This window comes from Etheostoma spectabile, chromosome 21 (genome assembly GCF_008692095.1).
Source record: "Etheostoma spectabile isolate EspeVRDwgs_2016 chromosome 21, UIUC_Espe_1.0, whole genome shotgun sequence".
NCBI classification, from domain to species: Eukaryota; Metazoa; Chordata; class Actinopteri; order Perciformes; family Percidae; genus Etheostoma; species Etheostoma spectabile.
Window position 1 is genome coordinate 5657580 of NC_045753.1, and position 22410 is coordinate 5679989.

The 22410-nt window shown below is 38.9% G+C and overlaps 1 protein-coding gene and 1 long non-coding RNA gene across 5 annotated transcripts in view; one reads left to right on the forward strand and one right to left on the reverse strand.

The window, feature by feature from the left end:
- Positions 1-6637: 6637 nt before the first annotated feature.
- Positions 6638-22410, reverse strand: part of LOC116671508 (V-type proton ATPase 116 kDa subunit a) — a 37559-nt gene continuing 21786 nt past the window's right edge. For 2 of the 4 annotated variants that reach the window (XM_032502850.1, XM_032502848.1), the window contains exons 19-22: positions 19894-19911; positions 17232-17349; positions 16716-16887; positions 6638-7734 (exon numbers count right to left, since the gene is read on the reverse strand). In XM_032502850.1, the coding sequence (XP_032358741.1) occupies positions 7641-7734; positions 16716-16887; positions 17232-17349; positions 19894-19911 (402 nt within the window). In that variant the 3' untranslated portion in view covers positions 6638-7640. The remainder of the gene's footprint in view (positions 7735-16715; positions 16888-17231; positions 17350-19893; positions 19912-22410) is intronic. The other 2 variants (XM_032502851.1, XM_032502849.1) reach the window with 1 other exon arrangement.
- On the forward strand, positions 9619-22224 carry LOC116671557 (uncharacterized). The gene is made up of 3 exons (XR_004327291.1): positions 9619-9715; positions 21066-21068; positions 22214-22224. It is a non-coding gene; the product is annotated as an uncharacterized LOC116671557 (long non-coding RNA).

A 22410-nucleotide genomic window follows, 5' to 3' on the forward strand; every position in this document is an offset into this window, starting at 1 on the left:
TGTGTAAAGATTCCTAACAAAGTCTAAATTGTAATGTCCCCACTGGGCATCAATTGAAAAAAGAAGCATAAAGTAAGTATAAATTTATTGATGAACAGTTTTTTAAATTTATTTCTCTTTTAATCTGATTGTAGATTACTATTCACTGTTTGTGAGGTATGCAGCATCATTGTGCCCAAAATGAATTCCTCCTCAGGGACAATAAAGTGTATCGTATGTCTTATTTCTCTGTGCCATATGCAGCTCCGTTATTGTCCAAAAACCATTCAAAACACATTGCTGAGTCACACTGTTGCACTGGGTGACATGTTCCTTCCTTACCATGAATCCTTAGTGTAGTTTACTTTGACTCAATCCCACATACAAATACTCATTGGAGTCTCCCGCCTTTTGTACCTGTTGCCTCAGGTGTGTGTTTCACTGTGTCTAACACTTGATGGGATGCATGCAGATTTTCTAACAGCTCTGATCACATCATGACAGTGCTCATTTTGACCACAGCTGCTTGTTAATTGGTGAAGCATTATGCTGCCAGCCAGCCAATTCCTGGTTTCCGCAAGCGTCCACGTGATTTAAAGTACTGTCTGAGCAAGGATTCAGAAAAATCTCTGTTTTGGTCTGTTTGGGTGGAAAACAATGTGGGATTGGCTCTAACTGTCCTTGAGTCCCTTGCAAATTAGGCTTCATTTTTTGAAAATGATTTCATGCAAATGAAGTTTGAGTATGTTTTCCACTAGTCTGTGTTAGATTGGGACCAACATTAAAAGACCTCTACTGACCACTACTACATCGAAGGATAAAACCATTCCCCTTTCCACTAAGCAGCGCACATCAGAAAAAGGTGTCCTCATGTCCATTTAGCTGATGAGATAATCACATTGAGATTAGTCTATATCAGCGACATTCCACTTCCGGGATTGCACGTTTTTCTCCCATCCCGGAATGCTGTGCGGACTAACCTGACCCTCCTCCGCAGCACACAATTAACCACAGTCATTCTTCCAAAGCTGACCAGCCAGCCTGATCTGTATATGAAAAGATTTTCAAAACAGAATAATGTGTGTCCATTTGGAGCTACATTCATTCTGGATATCAGTACATCACATCAAGATGGAAGTACTGGCAACCTAGTACTAGCTTGTTGATTCCAACATCTGGTTGGCGTCTAACAGCTTTCACCAACTCTTATGCAACACAGAGTGCAGCTGCTCCCAGGCCCAAAGTATGGAGTCAAAATGCATGAGTAGTTGGTAAAGAGAGTGGAACAATAAGCACTCAAACAATATATTTTGATTTGGTTGACCAAATCAGAACTTAAGGAGCATTAATAGTTTTTTTGGGTAACAATTTACTTGTTTTCTACATAAGAGTGACATGACACAGTCATGAACACATGATCCCTAACCATAACCCATAACTTGTCATGACAAAATCGAATAACACTAAGGGAAAAGTTATGTTGAACATTTATGACTTGTTTAGGTTTTATGACACGTTCCTGACAGTGGCATGTCACTCTTATGTAGATACCTTCAAGTAAAGTGTAGCAACAAGCTGTAAATTGTAAAATAAAATAAAAAATGTTGACATAAAGTTGTAATAGTGAACGTGTTAGTTGACCGTTGCCTATTCACAAAGCGGGTGTTTTCATAAAAAAATAAAAGCTGCCTACTGTCCTTGGAAGTGAGTCATGAGACTGAAATAGAAACAGTTAAGTTGTGAAGTGTAGAACCAAAACAATGAGCTGAAAGACACTAAAAAGCTGGGAGGAACTCCAGAGTTGCTGATAATTCTGTGCGTTTGTCACTATGAGCAACTTCTTACATTAGACAGTAATTTGATCTATTGTTAATATAAAAATATTGATTACTGCAGCTATAAAAATCAATGAATACAATGTTTGGATTTGAGACAATTGAACCCAAAAGTACAAATCCCAAGCCCACTAAAAGTAGTTCTTTACATTGAAGCTCCAGGCAGGCAAGAGTACAAAAGCCATAAACTAGGTAACAATCCATAGTAAAGATAAATGCTGGAAAGCTAGGCAAAAGTACTGAGACAATCTGGCAGGAGGCTAGTGGAAATGAGAGGTTGATATACTCTGGAGCCAATGAGAGAATGGAAAACAGGTGTGGGGAAGATGGAGCAGGTGATGTGAAATGATGGGTGATTGATGTTGAAAAAGCATCTGACAAGTTATGGAAAGCAAGACTTCTCATTTGAACTAAGTCATTTGGGTATAAATAGAAGTAAAAGTTGGTACATAATATCTTAATTAGTACTCCGTTGCAAATGGAACTCCGCAAGGTAGTGTATGAAGACCATTGTTGTTTAATATAATGATCAATGACATCTTTGAACAGGTTGAACATAATGTAGGAAAATCCCTTTTTGCTGATGACGGGGCTCTTTGGGCTAGTGTTCGAAACCTGGAGTATTTAAAAAACAAATCTATCTATCTATCTATCTATCTTCTATCTATCTATCTATCTATCTATCTATCTATCTATCTATCTATCTATCTATCTATCTAGCAGTACTGTGAAATTATTGGGGTTTTATTGGATGAAAAGCTGACTTGGTGTCAATGTATTAAAGTGAAAAACAGCCGATTGGGGAACAAATTGGGCATCATTAATAAATGTATATAGGGCGCATATGAGAGCAGTACCTAGGTACTGAGCAATTATGGTTGCACAGCACACGTATCTGCAGCAGAAACTATCTCCAATCACCAGTAGCTGCATTACAGATTGAAATGGTGGACATGCCACTGCGGATTAGGAGAGTAAAGTTTACAATGATGTATTGGATTAATTTACAAGGTCATTGAATATTTCATCCTACGAGGATCATTTAGCAGGATTATTGGAAAAATAAGTCCAATTTGTTTTGTTTTGGGTGGACAGGAATTGTAAAAGCAGAAAATATAGGAAATATAAAATATAGTCCAACAGTTCCATCATCAACTATTCCTCCCTGGTTGTTTGTGATGCCATTAGTAGATTTAAATATCCAGCAATTAAGAAAGAAGTCTGTGCAGAGATTATACAGGGAATATAGTACAGCATTATATTGAGCAACACTTAGCAGAGAAGATGTTGATATTCATAGATGGTTTGGAGGATCCTGATCCTGGACGTACTAAGAAGAGACCCACAGGTCATTTATCAATTTATACTGATGCACTTCTAGTTATTATACTAGCATTGGAATGGTTGGAAGAAAATAACAAAAGGAATGCACTAATTGCTTTAGATAGTCTGGCAGCGCTTACAAGCATAAAAACAGTAAACTCATGCAGATCTAATTTTTGGAAATACGTAATTTATTATACAGAATGTACAATAAGAAAGTGAAGGTTTGCTTTGTGTGCTTAAGCATCAAATGGAATTAGTTTGGCAAGAATACTGGGACATAAGAAGAAGAATACATCTGTATAACATTCAAAGACATTGAGTGAGGAAGATATTGGGCAGAAATAGAAGAGAAGTTGCCATTTTTACACGTCTCAAGATAGGACATACTGGACTATGTAAAACCCCTCATAATAGGTCAACACCCAACTGGTAGATATATACAGATGAGTTTGTGCAGCATGTGGTGCTGGACTGTAGAGGCTATGAAAAGGAAAAGAAAAAACTGAGACTAGCATTAAGAGAAGCTAAAATAAGCTTTACTTGGAGATGCAGCATGGGGAATGCACGCTCATACTATTACATATTTGAAGGAAAAAGGGCTGTTAGAGAGAATTTAGTTTAGTATATCCTCATTCAAAAGTGCCCTCTAGGGTGCCTTTAAATGGACAAAACCTGATCTAGGGTGCCCCTCCAGTAGAGAAAACATGCTGCAATGTCCTCTAGCCTGCCCTTAAATGGAGACAGCATAATGCAGTGCCATATTTCTGCACGCGTATGCCCCACTGCATGCAGCTGGTGCCCGTTTTAATTTTTTTCACCCCTTTCCCCTCAGACAGCCTCAGACTGACACTACTGTCAGCCACAGAGAAGAAATCCTAAACCAAAGCACATTTTCCAGAGAAAAGTGGAACTGCATCTCTTCATAGTTTTAGATTAATCTACCAACCCTGCTGGACCAGCTCTTAATTATGATGTTATAGTTTTAGACTGCCAGGGCACTTCCTTTGACACACACAAGTGTGATCTAGACCTACTTTAGCTATAAAGTGTCTTGTGATTTGATGCTATAAATTAAATTTTATTTAAATTGAATGGAAATTGAAAGCTGTGGAGAGCGTAGGTAATGTTGATCTGGTAACAGTACACACAAAAGCATGGCATTATAACAGCAATTTTTCAATCTTTCCATATGTTGTCAGACCCATAATAACAATCTGAGCCTGTCAGTGGCACTGGACCAATTTCAAAAATTGTTGTTCCCATTATTCACAAAAGCTATGGTGAAATAGGCTTCATGTTAAAAAATATGCAAGTTTGAGGTCCTTCATTTTATGCCATGTAATGCCTATTTTCCCCACAGTTTTTTGGAAATTTTAAATCATTTATAATACAAACAAATTTTGGCCACAGAGGGGAATGTGCCTTTTGGCGAGAAATGGGGGAAAAAGAAAAAATAAGACAATGGATGAATCCCCAGGTCTTTTTTTATTATTGATAAAAACACGTTCCCTTCAACCCGTTGGAGGGGTTTTTTTTTGCGACTTTTTCTTTAAAACCCTTTTTAGAATCGGGACCGAAATAAAAAACTTTTCATTTTAAAACACTTGTAACACGCAAAAATTATAATTATTCCCAAATAATTTTTTATCAGACGGGACATGATCTTTTGGGGGATCCAAACGGACGTGTTTGGGCAGCCAGCCCCCTTTCCCTCTTGCCCTGAACCTTTAATGGGGGGTAGGACCAGATGGGAGTAAGTGGTGAAAAACTATTCCCAAAATGATTTTAAAAGGGTAAAGCAAAGGATTGGGGGAAAAAGTATTGTACAAAAAAAATAAAAATAAAAGAGGAAAACAGTTTCAAAAATTTCTTTAATGGGGTTCCCTTTATCCCCCAAATTTTCGGGAAGCCATGGAAGGGTTTTTAAAACAATTCACTTTTATATATTATTTTCACCCCGAATGGGCGGGGGAAAGGGTTCCCAATCCACAAAAAGAGGGGAAACAGGGTCCTTTGACTTTTTAGTGATTCAAAAATGGGTTTACGGGAAAAAAAAAATTATAAAAAAAAAAAAAAAAAGGGACAATAGGAAAAACCGAGAAATGGGAGCCTGTTTGCCTTGGGAAAATGAAAGCTCAGGGGCCGATCTGGAATTTTTGGGCCCCTTATGAGGCCAAAAGGGGAAATTTCCTCTTAAAATTTCCCCAGACTAAGAAAGGCAATACTAAGGAAAGTCATTAGGGACTTGCTTAGGGGTTTTGTAATTTGCCCCAAGGCTAAATTTTTGGGTTTTTTAAAAGGGGGCTTCAGTTTTGGAAAAGGGGTTTTTTTAGGAGACCTAAGTGCCTAAAAGTCCACTGAGGTTATATGAAAAAAGCATCCAAAGAGACCATGTCAGGGACCTTAAGCATGTGCATAGGAGAATTTAAAAAGTTTCATTTGTCATTTCATTTTCCAATAGTTAAAGGGGTTTTGTCCAGAAAGGTTTACAGGTTTCTTTTAAAAAAACCCCCCTTTATTTTTGCGCCCTTTTTTCCTCGGTGGGGTTTTGAGCTCCTGTTTAGCTACAGGGTGTCATTATCTCACATCTATTTGTCTGACTCAAAAAAGGGAAACAGGGATAGCCAAATAGATAATATGGCCATAATTCATTTTATTAATACTTGGTTTGATTTAAGTAACTGCGGGATTGGGACACTGTAAGTCAAAATTGAGATAGTTGGTCTCGAACTTTAATAATTAAGCTTTGTTTAAATTTTCCCTTCCAAAACATTTCAAGACGTTATGTTTCAGATCCCTTTTTGGTAATGGCCTACAATGAAATTTTTTTAAGCCTTTAAAAAGACCCCTTTAAAAATATGGTTAACAAGAAAGGGATTTAAATGACACCAATACTGGTGGAAGAGTTTTTGTATTTTTTTCAATAGTTAAGATTTGCAATTTTTTGGCTGGAGAAAAGAGGGGCAGTAGCGAAGTAGCTTAGGTAAAACAGAGTTTTTTAGAGGTTTGGGTGTAGATCTCTGATGACAGGTCCCCAGTTAATTCCCATAAGCAGGTGGACTCTTTAAAGTTTTCCCCCCGCCAACGTTGCGTTAAATACTGGGGTTCTTTCACAGAACTCAGGATTTTGGTTCCGTTTGTCTGAATAAACTCTGGTAGATTTCTGTGGACTATGGTGAACTGGTCCTCAGATCTCTGCAGGGTAAATCCAGACCGCTAGCTAGACTATCTGTCAAATCTGAGTTTTCTCTCGCACGACAGCGGCTTCATGACGATTGTGAGTAGATTAAAGAAATGCCATAAAACCAGAGCACGTTTTCCTCCCAGCATGTGGATGGTCTGGCAAAACCAGACTAGTCTGAACAGACACCACTGAACCACACTGAGAAAACTTGGTTCCTAACCCTCCAACAAAACTATAGTGCAGTTTCTTAGGAGAAGACATGAAACCGAAATGCTAAGGTTTAGGGGTATAGACGAATCCAGCAACTGATTTATGTTATCAATCACCTCTGGAGCTGCCGTTACCGCGGTGACAGAGTAGAACTGAATTCACTGACAGTGAAAGCAGAGATGGGTTCATCCCAGCCAGCAGTCTGTGTGAATGTGGAAGCTATTCAGTCACAAAGCACTGGCTGGCCAGTATTTAAATAATCAAACTCCGTAATTTCTTGAATTGTGATCAGAAGAAATGTATAACTTAATAGAAATCGTAAATCCTAGATAACTTAATTTAATTTAATTTAATAAAAAAGGGGAATTTTGTCCAGGAAACATTACTAAGCTGCCAGCGAGGTGGCGGCTCACCAACGGCCCATTGTAGGCAGATCCCTCGGCCTTTTGATGACAAGCTGCTTAGACCGTGACCCAAACATGAGGATTTAATAATATTGGAGATTTAGAAAAGTAAAAATAACTTCATGGTTGGAGCATTTTAGTTAGTCTTAGTTTGTTGGAGCGGTGATTAAAGCAAAGGTGTCTAGTCCTGTGTTAAAACTGAGCTGAACTTAAATCTATATTACAGGCTCCACTGGACAGATTTTATGGAACAAGCGCCTAAAAAGTCCAGTCCTTTGCATATGTTACAGTGTTAAAGCCGTTACTATATGTTAGGTGTCATCGGAATAGTGACGACTTGTCTACTTCTGCCTACAAACCACATTTGTCTACAAGAACACAGACCGTGCCAAATGTCTTTGGTAATGGATGAATTTGAAGGAAAGCTGGCAGATGTTATTATAGAGAGGGGAACATGCTAAATGTTGAATACAGTGGTGGTACTGTGCCACAGCAATAGAAGCTCCAGTATGGGTACAGCTTGGCACATGTGCCTTGGAAAAACCCTTTACAAGGACCACATTATAGCTCATACACAATACAAGTTTCACAAATGACCACTAGAGGGTGACAGAGGGCTGCATTTGGGCTCATGCACACAGCGCACGCACACACAAACACATACACAGAGGAGGGAAGGCTGGGGACCCTGCTGAGGTCTGATCACTCGTCGAACCGTCCATCCAGGATGCTCTCAAACGAGAAGGGGAAAAACTTGAAGCCCTGGCCGCAGTAAAACTTGTTCTGGAACTCCACCCTGAAAAAGGAGGACACAGGAAGAGATTGGTGGTGAGAACTGTGGTTTAACAAGTATGGTTAAATATATCAACTCACCCGCGTATTAAGTGTTTCCGTCAGGAAGTAACAAATCAATAGATCCATTTGACCCATACATTGATTATATAAACAATTTTTTTTTTGTATTTTTTGTATTCTCAACTTGTATATATTCAAATATTTGTTCTTGTATTTTTTCCTATTATTATTATTTAATGTATATTGTATGTATGTATATAGTGTCCTAGTTTTTCATTTATATTTATATTCTGTGCTGTGTGACTGATTTTGCTACTGCAACACTGTAATTTCCCATTTTATTGGGATCAAAAAATACCTATCTATCTATCCATCTATCTATCCATCTATCTATCTATCTATCTATCTATCTATCTATCTATCTATCTATCTATCTATCTATCTATCTATCTATCTATCTATCTATCTATCTATCTATCTATCTATCAAATGAAATAAAAAAAAAAGTTTTTTCTCAATATACAGATCAAATACTGGGGGGGGGATTATATTGCTTTGTAGTCATAAACGTTGTATCATGCCCTTACAGCTCCACATTTTTATCATTTTATGGCAAAAACTGCCCTTTACAACACATGGAGTGTTTCTAAGTGGTAGATATAAGACTCTATATCTACCACTTATAGGGCAATAGGTAGGTAGGTAGGTAGGTAGGTAGGTAGGTAGGTAGGTAAATTGAAGCAGAAAGTTTGTAAAATGATATAATCTGACCTCTTTTTCTCTACTGAAAACCAACATTGAGCCCTACTACTTGAGCCGTAATCGGCCAGGTGTGGTAGGTAGGTGAGAAAGTAGATGGGGGTTGAACACAACTAACACTGTCAGTTTTCATGTGTACAACCAAGAGCAAAACCATGAGTGTTTTAAGGAGTAACTGCCTATGTGTACACAATTATCCCCATTTGTATATGTGTATTTGCACTTCTGCCTTAAGACATGGTTCTGTGAGGCTATGAATCAATGCGTTCATTGTAAAAAAGAAAACTGAAAGATGGACAAATGTTGAGATTGAAAGCTTGTTTTTGTTGATTTAAGCAGGTATAATGTCTACCGGCCTCGACATATTGTATTGTTTTCACCTTGTGAGTCTGTGTGTGTGACATCATGGCAAAATGTGGTCCTGGAGGCCAATTTTATTTTCCAGGATGGCAAAGTCATGACCTGCTTTACTCTGTCTCTGACTGGCTAGGACTTGTTGTCTTTGTTGGTTGGGATGGTTAGGTTTAGGCATGAGGAGTGATATTGGTTAGGGTAAGAATACAAACCAATCAGAGACAAAGTAGGGCGGGTCATGCCTTCGCCATCCTAGGAAAAGAAACTTTGCATCCTGGAGACACCTACTGAAGCTCAAACTACCATAGCAGTGTCCTTGCCAGGTGTTTTCATTCCTGTCTGTCTGTTTGACACATCTTGTCACTACAATTGGTAGGTAGGTAGGTAGGTACTACATTGAGATCAAAATGAAGGCAGAGTTTGAAGATGGGTGTGGTCCAAGCATGGGTGGAAGCAGGGAGACTTTACGCCCTAGGCACAACTTGGCGTCGCAGCTGTTGTGATCCCATTGCAAGATAGTCTCTAGTTTAGCATGTTAGCATGCTAACGTTTCCTAATTAGCACTCAAGCACAGCTGAGCTCAGGCAGTAGTTTTGCAGATGTTTGGTCAAAAACTAAAGATGGACAAATTAAATGTTGACCCGATAATGGCGCTTAATGAAAAGTCAAAGGATCCCCAGAGGTATTGCAAGTTATCCTGAGGGAATATTACATTACATTCATGTCATTTAGCTGATGCTTTTATCCAACGGGACTTGCATTTGGGTGCTTTCAACCTCGAACGTGCAAACTCCAGACAACAAGTAGTAAGTTCAAGTACATTACCTTAAAATAAGCAAAACTAAAAAGAGCCATATGAAAGTGCAGCTGTAAAATTATAAATAATTCTTTTTGGTGTAGTGGGATGAGATGTGTTTTTAGCCTTTGGCGGAAGATGTGTAGATTTTCGGTCTTGATGTCATTGGGGAGCTCGTTTCACCATTTAGGAGCCGGGATTTTGTTGAGCGACACAAATGTCTGAACCAGATTTCATTTCAATTATCCATTTTATTTATTGATTTAATTATTTAATTTTAAACAAAACTGGTGGAGCAAACAATTGACCAGCATTGTCATCCCCTGAACCAGGCCACTAAAACATTTAAAGTAACTATGTAAGATTTACTACAAGAGGACAACAAAAAAAAAAGTATTTTTCCAAGCTTGGGCTGATATTGGATACCTACAGCTTACTAGTTCGAAATACTGTTACCTTACAATGACACCCTGGGTGAGCTGACTTAATGTCTGACATGCCCAAAACTCTTTATTCTGATCAGGTAACTTTACTTATCTGTACACTAACAGACCCACAGATGTGCTAACGATTCTTTTATGAATTACTTTGACTTTTCGAGTCAAACCAAAGACAAAACAAGACAGGAAGACACCAGCAGATGGTCTGCTAAAAACCGGGAGAGTTGGCATGTAGGATTCAAGGCTAAAGTTCACCTTCAGTGATAATATTCTTATTCTTGCCAGGGTGAAAACAACCAAGGTTGATAAAAACGGTCTCTTATTTCTTTAAGGCAGGGCACATTCCATTAAAGTAAGTCAAAGTAAAATCCTCCTATACAACAGTGGAATTATTCTCTGCTCAGCCCTGTGAAATGGCTGATAGTGTATAAAAAATAAAGATGAAAACAATACCAACAGATCTGTCTTATCAGCACTCCATGACTGTGACTGGCTGATATATGTCTTTAATTAAATACCACTGACAACCTTGTTTGTCAGTGAACTCACACCCATAGAACTCACACTAGTACAGGTTGTACCGCAGAGTACTGGTTCACTCCAGCAGAAACAGGAGTATTGTTTCCATGTGTTGTCTGGGCTCTGAGGCTCTGAGCTTGCTTGTTATTCTGCTGATGTAAGATTTTGAACATATTTTGTTCAGCGAGACTCATACTATAGTGTTAATATAGTTAAAGTCACACTCTTTTGAGATTAAAAGTTGCAACTGTTGACAGGGCTGGACTGGGGTAAAAAGTCAGCCTTGTACTTTTGAGACCCAGACCAGCCCACCAAAATCGGTCGGACACCAATCATCCATGCCCTCCCCTTCAACACATGTTCATACCCGCAGGGTTCAACATCTGTAGAATGGTAGATTTGCTTGACTCATCAGCCTTTTACATTCACTAGCCATTTGGATGATGGCCAAAAAGTTCACTTTGAACCCTGCATACCAGCCCCTAGTACTCTCGATTAGCTCAGTGGTAAGTAGGAGAGTATGACTGAGTCAAAAAGGCTGCCTGGCTCCTGATGGAAAGATGGCAAAAGTTTAAGGATGTCCACACAAATTCCTGGCCCACTGAGAAATCTCCCAGTACTCCCAATGGCCAATCCATGCCTGACTACTAACTATTTTAATCGTTAATAAATCACAGATCATGAATCAAAACTCAATTGATCAGTTATTAGCATTAATGAAAACAACTTTTTGGCTGCCAGTGGCAAATGCCATTCACTGATTTGGACCGATTGACCACTTAGATTGGACCAAAATCCATTTAGCAACGACTTATTAATGACTCAATAACATATATAGCTGGATATTTATTGATTAAAAAACCTAAATAAATGTATTTTTAACACTTCTAACTGTAGACTCTTTAGATTCTTAGGAAGTGAGAAACCCATGGAAGTCTTTCTAAATGCAGGAACACACATTTCAGGCTTTAACAAGCTTCATGTTCCACAGTGAACAGGCTAAATGCTAACCAATAAGCTAATAGAAAGCTCAGCATGTCTCAGAGTCAGACATTTACATACACATACCAATCAGACTGCTTCATAGAGGCTTCAATAACGCGTCACTGATACCTCTCCTATGTCTCTACCAATAAAACTAGACTCTGATGTGCTGCCTGCTCATTTGGGAAAAGTTGTTTGTTAAATATGTGACAAACTTTATCAGTTTTAGAAATGAAATCCATTCTGGGGTCTTTGGTGTTTTAGATAAGAGGGGAGTTGGAAACACATGCAGAATGCTAACAGCACTTACTCAAGTACAGTTTTTGTTCATATCCGCCCATTTCCCCCAAATTTGATTATGAGGTTTTTAAATTAAGGGGTTTATATCTTAAAATGAAAAGGTCATCCCACAGAGACATCAAAGTTATTAATATTTCACAATGATATCCTTTTTGATAGCAGCAATAATCTTTCATGAGTGTCCACTATTTTGTAAAAAGGGTTAGTTAAGTTCAAGTTGAATTTGATTAAGTAAAATCCAGTTACAGGTCGTAATAAAAACTCTACCAGGGAGCTGCACTTCATGTTCTGATTTATTTGCTGATTTATCTGCCAGTGTCATTACATATTTATTTCTCTGACTTTCTTCTCTGTAGAGCACCATGTTTTCAGAATTTTCCTCAGCACACTAAATTTACTTGCATCCACAGTTAGGATACTGTAATTCCCAAAATCCAGACAACTTCTGATGTCTTCATCTAAGAGGAAAAAAACTAAGGGTGGATTTTCAGTTCCTGCTGGTTCCTGGCCTCTGTGAGTGAGGGGAGTGCCCAGGAATGTCTCCCAGTTGTGGCAAATATTTGGCCTGACAGAGCTGTGAGAGGGCAACACTTAAAAAGAGGAAAGAAATGAGAGATCGCTCATCTGCCTTTGCACACAGCTTTGGAAGTGGAAAAAAATGCTCGTACCTATCACACACTAAACTTGACTTACTCTGGTGTTAGTGTATGTGTTTGTGCAAAAATCTCATCAGCATGTGTGTGCGAAGAGCAGACAGCAGAGCAGAGGGTCCAGGTTGACTGCTGTTTACTTTGAACATGACTATTTTCCATTCCCTCACCTCAGTGAAAAATACTCCACTAGTCTTTTTAACCTTAGCGGAGACCTGTTGAGCCGACACACTGCTGCTTTATTAACCAAGTGCCTCACATTCATACAGTGGAGCCTGAGAGCTGCCCAGTATAATCACAGCTTCTTTCTGTGGGCCACTGGACACTTAAGCATTCACTTATGTTAGAAAAGATCATTGATTGAATCACTTTTAGTTCTATTCATGTAATGAACTTTCTAATTTGAATTCCCTGTCAATGTTGCAGCTAATTTTTAAAGTTTCCCTGTGTATAAGAACTACATCCAACCAACATTGGATTTTTAAAGGTGATAAGAATAGCCCGCGATTCTTTACATTTGTGTATTGTGTATTAGTCCGTCTCTCAATGCTTTCTGACTTCTCTACTCGGTCTATAGCTCTCAGCCACATGCCCCATTGGTTCCCACTGAAGACATAAATCATTATAATAGATTTAAAAAAAAGTTGAGTAAATTCCTAAAACCGCTGGTCACTGTTTTTTTTTTAACAAACTTTACTCTAACAGAAGGAATTATTGAGGACAATTTTCAGCGGTGGATTAATCCACATTTGGTGCGGATTTGGAGGGTGACAAAAATTTGACTGATTTATTTCTTTTTTAAATATCAACTTTAGATGTGGATTTACAGTTAATTTTAGCACGAGGACATATGAGAAAAAACCTCAACCAAGAATTGATGTAATAACTGCTACAAATGTCAGGGTGACATCAGTTTAGGGCACTCAAATACTTAAATAAACTCATCGGATCAACATTAAATGACCTATTTTGGCTTCATAACTGCGTGTTTCTGCTTAAAGGTGACACTTTTGCACCCCTGAAATAAATCATTTATTATTTTCTTTGTTATAAACAAATATGCAGTGATGATTGCTGGCTAATATGCATGTTGATGTTGTCCATTGTAAAGTCTAAATTTGTTCATGTGATGAGAGGATACGATGTATGGCAGCTAGTTTAGATGCAAAATCTGTCAAGACGGACTGAGTACACCGAATGCCTAATGGTGTGTCTGCTTGTTTCATAACTAGTAACTAGCCTGCACTGGGGCCCCTCGTAACTATCTTACGCCACTAGCAAGAAAGCTTTGTACAACACGACCTCCGGCCTGGAACACAAAGCTGGCCCATGTGTAAGGCAGATAGGTGGGATTATACAACACATAGTGTAGATTTCTTGGAAGAACAACACAGTCTAGATAAAAGACAGCTGAGATCATATTTGAAAGGTGGTCAGATCACTTTCCACCAGTTTACATGAGCAGTAGACAGACTGAGCACAGACGGCGAGTTCTCTTTAAACCTACTTACAACAATCAGTGGAGAGCAGCATTAACACCATACCTCTGTCCAACAAAAACACACAGGATATTCTCTCCCTGTTTATCCATCTCATAATCATGACGTAAGGCTCTGTGCTCTGAGCAGGAACCAGACCAGAAGGATTAAAGGAAACACGCTTGTTGCTTTCACTTAATAGATTAAAAAGGAATGGTCTTTTAAACAGAAATGCAGCAGGGTACACCTGATCTCCACTCTATTTTGTCACACATGAGCCAATATTAAATGGCTTGTTAGTGAGAACAGACAGAACTGTTTCAATGCCAGGCAACAGACAGACCTCTGAACTATGGGAGGCCTGAATAATATCCCTCCTTTCATTCCACCCTAATATATCAAATTGTATTTTTGTGCCACTGTAAAGCAGGACCAAACACTCAATTCCAGTAATAGATAAAAAGGTACCAGAATTGCAGGACCATTTTTTGTTGTCAGTATCAATCTCATGTTGCATGGACAAGATAAAAAGCTGAAATTTTGGTGACAAGTATTTCACTGTGAAAAACCCTCACTCCCTCACAGTCTGAAGCTACATTTTAAACCTGACACATAGACAGCAAAGCTGTCCCTGTGGGCTTATAACTGTGGAATCAAACAATTATCTACTCTGTTCTGAAAGGGATGTTTCTCTTGTGAAATACTGAGAGTTTATGATGACGGGCCATCTGGGACATTATTTACAATTACCTCACAAACATACAAATGAAATGCTCTTACACACTATACTGAAACCTCTCACACACACAACAGTGTTGCTCATAAACACTACTGAAATGCTTTGATAAACACTACTGTAACACCTTACCCACCACACTGAAAAGCTCTCATAAACACTACTGAAAACCTCTCATGTGCAATACAGAAACGCTCTTATAACCGCAACTGAAACATTGTCATAAATGTTACTGTAACCCACTCATGCACAACACTAAATTGCTCTCATATACACAACAGAAACGGGAATTCACTCTCACTTAGTGTGCATTTCAGTATGCTTTGCACTTTTGCTTATTTGTTAAAATAAAAAAATTTGATTGCAAAAATAAAAGTTAGGCAATTCGGTGTAACAGTAAGGTGGCTGGGAATTCATTGTCCAGAATTCAAACTTGGATCTCCCGCATGAAAGTCAATGGTATTACTTATTGAGCTATTCAGATATTGTAGGTAGTAAAAGGGGATCTTAAATTTATGTATCTAAACAAGCCCTTATTTTATAGTAATACAGCCACTTAAGAAACTGTTTTGCTTGTTTCTGAATTCCTCCTTAATTCAGAAAAACAGAGGCAGAAATACAGAGCTCTGTATTTTTGGAATTAATAAGCCAATGACTCATTAATTTAGAAAGACAGGGCCTGTTTAGATACATGAATTGCAAGCTCACTTGCAACGAACAACAACTTAATAGCTTAATGGTTAATATCACTGACTTTCATGTGGGAGGCCCAGGTTTAAATCCTGGGTTGGGATTTTTTCCCAGCCACCTGTTCCACCAAATCACCTTCCTGTTCAACATAAAATCCTCTCACACGCAGTACTGAAACAGACTCATAAACTCAACTAAAATTCTCTCATAAACACTACTAAAACACTTTCATAAACACCACTGAAACGCTTTCATGAACACCACTGAAACACATTCATGCGCTGTACAGAAATATTCTCATTACACTATTGAAAGGGAATTCCTGTTTCAGTTGTGTATATAAGAGCGATTCAGTATTGCGTGTGAGAGGGTTTCAGTAGTGTTTATAAGGGCCTTTCAGTATTGCAGGTGAGAGCCTTTCAGTGGTGTTTATGAGAGTTTCAGTACCATTTATGAGAGCATTTCAGTATTTTTTAAGCAAATCATTTGTGTTTGTGTGGGTGTGAGGTATTAGTACAGTTTGTGAGAGTATAATCTTTCACTAATATGTATGACAGCATTTCACTAGAGTGTGTAAAATCATTTCACTTGTATGTGTGTGAGTTAATTGTGAATAATGTCCCAGATGGCCCCTTATAATTTATCATCCTTCATTTTCACAACAATGTCTTAAAACACTTGTTACTGAGAAGAAAATGTGTTCATTACTGTAACATGATCCATGATAACTGCTGCTATTTTCTAACATGTTAAAATGTATCCTAATAGCTGTAAATACCTGCTTTTTATGGAGTATAATTACTTCATGGCTGTATCTTACTATGGTAATCCTATAGTGTGGTCCTGTGGGTAATCAATCTTGTGTCAGTGCAGTTTACACTGGTGCAGGCTGGATAAGCAGGGTGGAGGTGGTGCTGGGAGGCGATGGAGCTGGAGGATGTTAGCTTATCTCGAAGCCTGTATGCTCACAGTTAAGTAAACCTGATTGAGCCAGGAATGATTCATTATGCTAGCATTCCTCATGTGCATTTAAAACTAAAGAAGTGCCGTTTTGGCAGAGATACCTGGTTTAAGAGATGAACAATGACAGGCTGCCGGGTGTATGCTTTCTATAATGTTCTATTAACAAGAGGGTTTCTACATGTGATGTGTTCAAGTGCTCACTTTGCAAATACACACATATACAGAACATGTGGAATGTTTGTGTGTGGGTATTTCATATACAGTATACACTGTATATATTTATGTGTGTGGTGTGTGTGTGTGTGGGTCTAACCAGTGCAGACGCAAGGCATGCAGGAAGGCTGACAGCCCCTCCATGATGAGCAGGATGGCAACAGTGAGGGTAGCAAAGGCCGAGAAGATGATAGACAGGCCGAAGAACCCGCCCCCGCTCCGAGAGGCCAGACCCAGGTGCATCACCATTGTCCAGAGCACCTCTGACAGCTCTGCACACAACACACACACACACACACACACACACACACACACACACACACACACACACACACACACACACACACACACACACACACACACACACAAACACACAAATACACATACACAGACAAGATATGACAAAGATAACAACAAGTTTTAGATCCAAATACTCATGTCAAGCATCTTTGAATTCATTTATTGAACCGATGTACCTACGGTATATTGTCAAATAGGGTACAAAAAGGGTCTGTATCTACAACCCCTTTAAATAATGTTTTACAGAATTTGTATCATACAACTGTGTGTGTTTGTGTGTGCGTGTGTGTGTGCATTCATGCATGCTTTTACTCACGTGCATGAGCCAAGCTGAGGGCCCAGAGGCGCAGGTAGGATGCTGTGTTGGAGATGCACCCCAGACAGTACTCTATGGTGTGGATGGCCTGGTTGACAGCTACATCACCAAAGTCAAACTGTGATGGAAAGATCAGCTGGTTAGCACACACACAGCAAGGGTATAGTATCATGGTTGTATAAATTTTTTGTTGTTGCTGTTTTGACATCTAGTGGCCTTGAGCCAACAACTTCCCTAACCTCCGGGCCACCACTGCATCCACATCCAACTTGAAACTAACTTCTGTCTCTGCTTCTTTTAGTAGCCGATGTATCTGTATTTTCCATGGTCATAATAGGAGCCTTAATGAGGCTCTACTGTGTTTAAGTATTACACTTGCATACATCTAAAAACATTCAAAAGTGGTTGAAATTGGTGCAGCAGAAGCCAAGCACCAAAAACACTGAAACACACAAGCAACTCAATAGTATTTTTCATTAGACCCTTCTTTGACAAATAACACCCCCAGTTGGTAGCGTGTAATAAATGTGTTTTCGGTCTCCAAAACCCAAACCAACATACCTGGCTTATGTCACTTCTCAGAGGTAACATAGCTTCTCCAGAGCCACAGAAGACATTGCGCAACTGTTTTCACAGGCTAGGTAGTACTAACTGCGAGTAATTTGACTTTGACATTTAAAATTGATGGACAGCCCCTTCAGGGATAATGTTCTTTTGTTTGCAACTTTGGTGCAATCACTAAACTATCTCCCTTTAAGAATGCATATTTCTGTTTAGTTTAGCTTTCACTAAAACTACAATTATCTGTTTGTCTAAATCAATCTTTTAAGATCCTGTGATTGTTTAAATATAAAATCAGTATTGATTTCGACATATTGACTACAATAGTAAACATTGCAGGAAAAAAGACTAAAACAATAGAATTTCCAGGATGTCATTACTTACAGGGCACATACTTCATCACAGCTTATCAACTGACATTCGTAAAACGAACACATTACTGTCTACTTAACATTGAGTGATGACCATCACCCAGCTGTGCTATTCAAACTGTGTCCAATAATAATAACTGTATCGTCAGCATGGCATGAACCATGGAAACGACTTGGAATGGAAATTCCGTTTTCATCCTAATGAGCGGCTGTTTTGACCTTTGACCCCAGCCGGCGCCTTTAGCTCTGATCAGGCAGAAAACAAAGAGCAAAGACGTCTGGCTTGAGCAAGATCACAGCGCAGGGACTTGTTTGTGTGTTGTAAAGCCAACACAGTACCTCCGTTCTCCCCTTCCTAGAGCAAGACTAGCCTTTCCTGTATTATGTGGGCAGGGAGGGGAAACATGGGAGCCTATTCCTCTAAGTTTCTCTTGTTGGGTTTGGCTTTGTGCTGGTCCGGCTTCCTCTTTCCATGCTTCTCTTTTGTCCTTGGAGCTGTGAAATAGAGTTCATGGAAGCAGCGCTCATTGTTTCCATTCAAAGGGCCTCCGGCAAAAGTGGCTAATGAAAACAACACTGGCTAACGTGCCGTGATGGCAAAATGAACGGAGGCCAGTGCCTCTCATCAGAAAAGTTGTGAACAAAAATTTCAGCTGAGTAGAGTCATGTGATTTCCCAACGTACACTTACATTGGACAAGACTTAGACTTGATGAAATGGGTAAACAACAACAAAGACAAAATACAGTTTTCAGCATCCACACATTTCTTTCACACTGATTGCAGGACAAAAGAAAACTCAGGTGCAAAGGTAAATTACAGGATATATATGGACTATTTCAAGAGCAGAGCGGTTGAACTTGGACTTGTGTCAGTCTCGAGATTGTTATGACCCAGACTTGTGTCAGTCTCATTGGCCTTGGTCTTGTGGATGTTTTGTTGCCGATTTGACTTGTCTCCTGGCTGTTTTAAGTTGGACTTGTCTCCGTCTTGTGGGTATTTGCCTTGTAATTGTGTTTTGACTCGTACTTGTTTGGATGGAAACACACTTTAGAACCGCCTAATCGGACACAGTGACCATATTAAAAGGCTAGTATATAGTAGTATGATTCGGTCATTAAGGATTTTGAATGGACACTATTTTGTCTATTTTGTTTTAGACTCATTATGACTCATACTCAACCCTGATTTTGACTTGATCATCTCTGGATCTTGAAACTGCTCATACTTGGATTTGTCTCAGATTCTACTGGTCTTGGCATCAGCTCTGTTCAAGGGTACCCTCCAAAAATGTGTATAGTAAAGGCCTTAACCTTAACCTTGTTTTAATAAATAAATGTCAAGAAATTCAAAACTGTTGTCATTTTTATTGATACTAGAAGAGTGATTTAGCTTATTCTGTGTTGTTTCAACACATTGGACTTGCCACAAGACATCTTGCTACCAATTAAAACTGCACTGAAAACAAATGTAACTGTTGCATCTCAGCAGTTCTTTTGCACTTGTAAAATGTGTAGAATGAGTCTCTGACTAAATGACCCATAGTGGGACTTTTTACAGATTTACAATCACACACATAAACATGCCTGGTGCCTGGGGGTGGACAGTGGTTTAGACAGACCAACCAGAGTCCAAAGACAGAAAGACCACCACTTGGTACTAAAGGCACACACAGATCAGGCAAGAAAGCATCCAGACATGCTAATGAGATACCAAAACTCAGGCTCTTACCGGCTCTTCTTCCGCGTGCTTAAAAGTAAGCAAAGGTCAAGGGTTAGTAGCAGAATTCAGGAATTGAATCGACCCACATGGTTGCATCCTAATTTTACCATCATTTTTTTACAGTTTATTTCATTACTTGGATTAGATAAAGCTTTGGGCTCAGGTTGGGCTTCCTTTTCGGTAGTTTCAAATGTATGATATGATAAGAAATTTCTCTCTTTCTTTCTCTGACTGTTACAATCATCTGCATCCATTTGTGTCGTGTGTGCAAATCGTTAGCCTGGTAACCTAAGCTAACAGTCAATAAGGGATGAAATAAAGCAACGTAGAACTTTAGGTCTTCGGTCAGGCTCGTATCTCTAATATGGCACCACCTGGTGTCAGCTGGTTGGATCTTAAAGACTAGGTTCAGATGTTCTTGTTATTACAATACCATGCCATACTGTATGTATGCTGAAAGAGTTATGGATCACTGTAATCAACAGAAATCTAGTGTGTATTTTCTAATGCTATAGTCTTTTAATACTATATTTCTCCTTTGCATTTTGTTGTTGAGCCACAAAGGATAGTGTGGATACAGTACGCCCTAGATGTCACATGTAGGTTTGCTGCCAAGACACAGCACAATTACACGGTACTGCCAGGATGAAGATTAATTAATAGATTAATTAGACTGAATCAGATTGTCAAAGCCATATATTACCTTCAGCTGAACTTCAGAATGTCTTTTTAAACTAAACAAGGGTTGTGGATTTTGACCCCCTCTCTTAAGGTGTAGTCTCATTACAATGGTACCTCTTCATAGCAAGTATGAACTGGAGGAACTCTAAGGTGCTGATCTTATTCAGTGCTACAACAGCTTAATCTGACTATGAATGGAGGAATCTCTGTATGTATGTTTGCATGTGTGTGTCTGTTGTCTTCCAAATAATACTGTATATTCAATCTACTCCGCAATATGCTTCCTGGGTACCCAATTAACTTGGCGTTTAAAATTTGGAGCAGTTTGGACAGCGTTGGATATTAGATAAACACTGTGTGTGTCTGTGTATTGACTCTGTCTGTGATTACTTCACATTTTAATTGTAATATTTTGTGAGTAAAATCTCTGTCTGCAATGTTCTCTCTAAGGTAAATGTAGCCGTACTATGTTTTCCTCTGAAGTAGAAGTACACAGTAAGTCAGTAGTATACAGTGTGGTTGCATATTAAGTGCTTTGCGGTGCCTTTGTAAGTCATTTTGGGATACAATGGTTCTGGAGAAAGCTGCAAGCAACAATACAGGAGGCCAAGCAATCAGCCCGTTCCAAAAAGGCACATTTTGAACGGGCACTGCAGTAATTAAAATGAACAGCCAATTAAAATTCCCAATAACTCATTATAAGTTCAAATGTCAGTGTATTTAATTACACAATTTGAATAAGCCAGAAAAAACACAAGAGAAAAGGAGAAAAGACAGACCTTACATACATGCATCAGTTTACCTGGATATAAAATGCCTAGTATTTACTAGTAAATTGTTTGACCTGATGCTCTTACAACTTACTATTCAATTAAACATTCTGCAATACAAAGATGCATAACCCTCTTGATAAGTCATGGAATATCATACACTTGGAATTATAATTACAAAATGCAGTCTTACATTACAGTTATGTAAGATGTTATCGCAACACTAACGCTCAAAGATTTATGATGCAAGGAGAAACCAAACCTCTGAGTCACAGATAGAAAAAATCTAGGGGGTATTTTCATAAATTCCACTCGCTGGTTCTCATGAAAACATCCTCACTGTTTATGTTTCTGAAATGGAAAATCCATCTCTTATGTGCTCCCTCCCTGCCTTGCCTTTCCCTCTACACGCTGTTGTGCCCCATCGCCCTCATCTCTTTTTACTAGTAGGAGAAAAGCATGACAATTGTGATTCAGCATGATTTAGATAGTTAGTTAATTTGTTAGTACGTTAGTTAGTTAAAATATCCATAAAATGTCACTATTGACCAGGTTTTTTGTTGGTCAATGGCGCAATCACTTCCTGCTGCCTCAAGATAGCAATACGCCAAGAATTCACCTGAACACACCTTCCCTGTAAGACCAGCACGCCCATGGGCGTACAGATGGGCGCAGGTGCATTTGCAATTTAAACGACGTGGGCGCTGGACGGTCAAAAAAAAATAGCGAAGACACTTGCATTGGGCTTTGGGCCGCGCTGCACCGGGTGCAAGATAAGGCCTAACAACTAATGAAATGATCTCTGGTTGCAGCTCTACACCTATCACTCCCTATTTTTACCTTTTGTAGTACATTTGATATTGTATTAGCATACTAAGGGAAATATATAGTTCCCTGAAAAAAGTCTGTTGTTTCTATAGGTTTGGAAAACTGTTCATTTTCAGCAAATAACGTAAAAATCTTGGACTATCTCAGTGCCCTTCTTCATCTGTAACATACAGAGAACACAGCAAATAGTCCATATATTATAACAGAGCATCATAATACTACTAAAATCAAAGGAAATCTCAGGTCT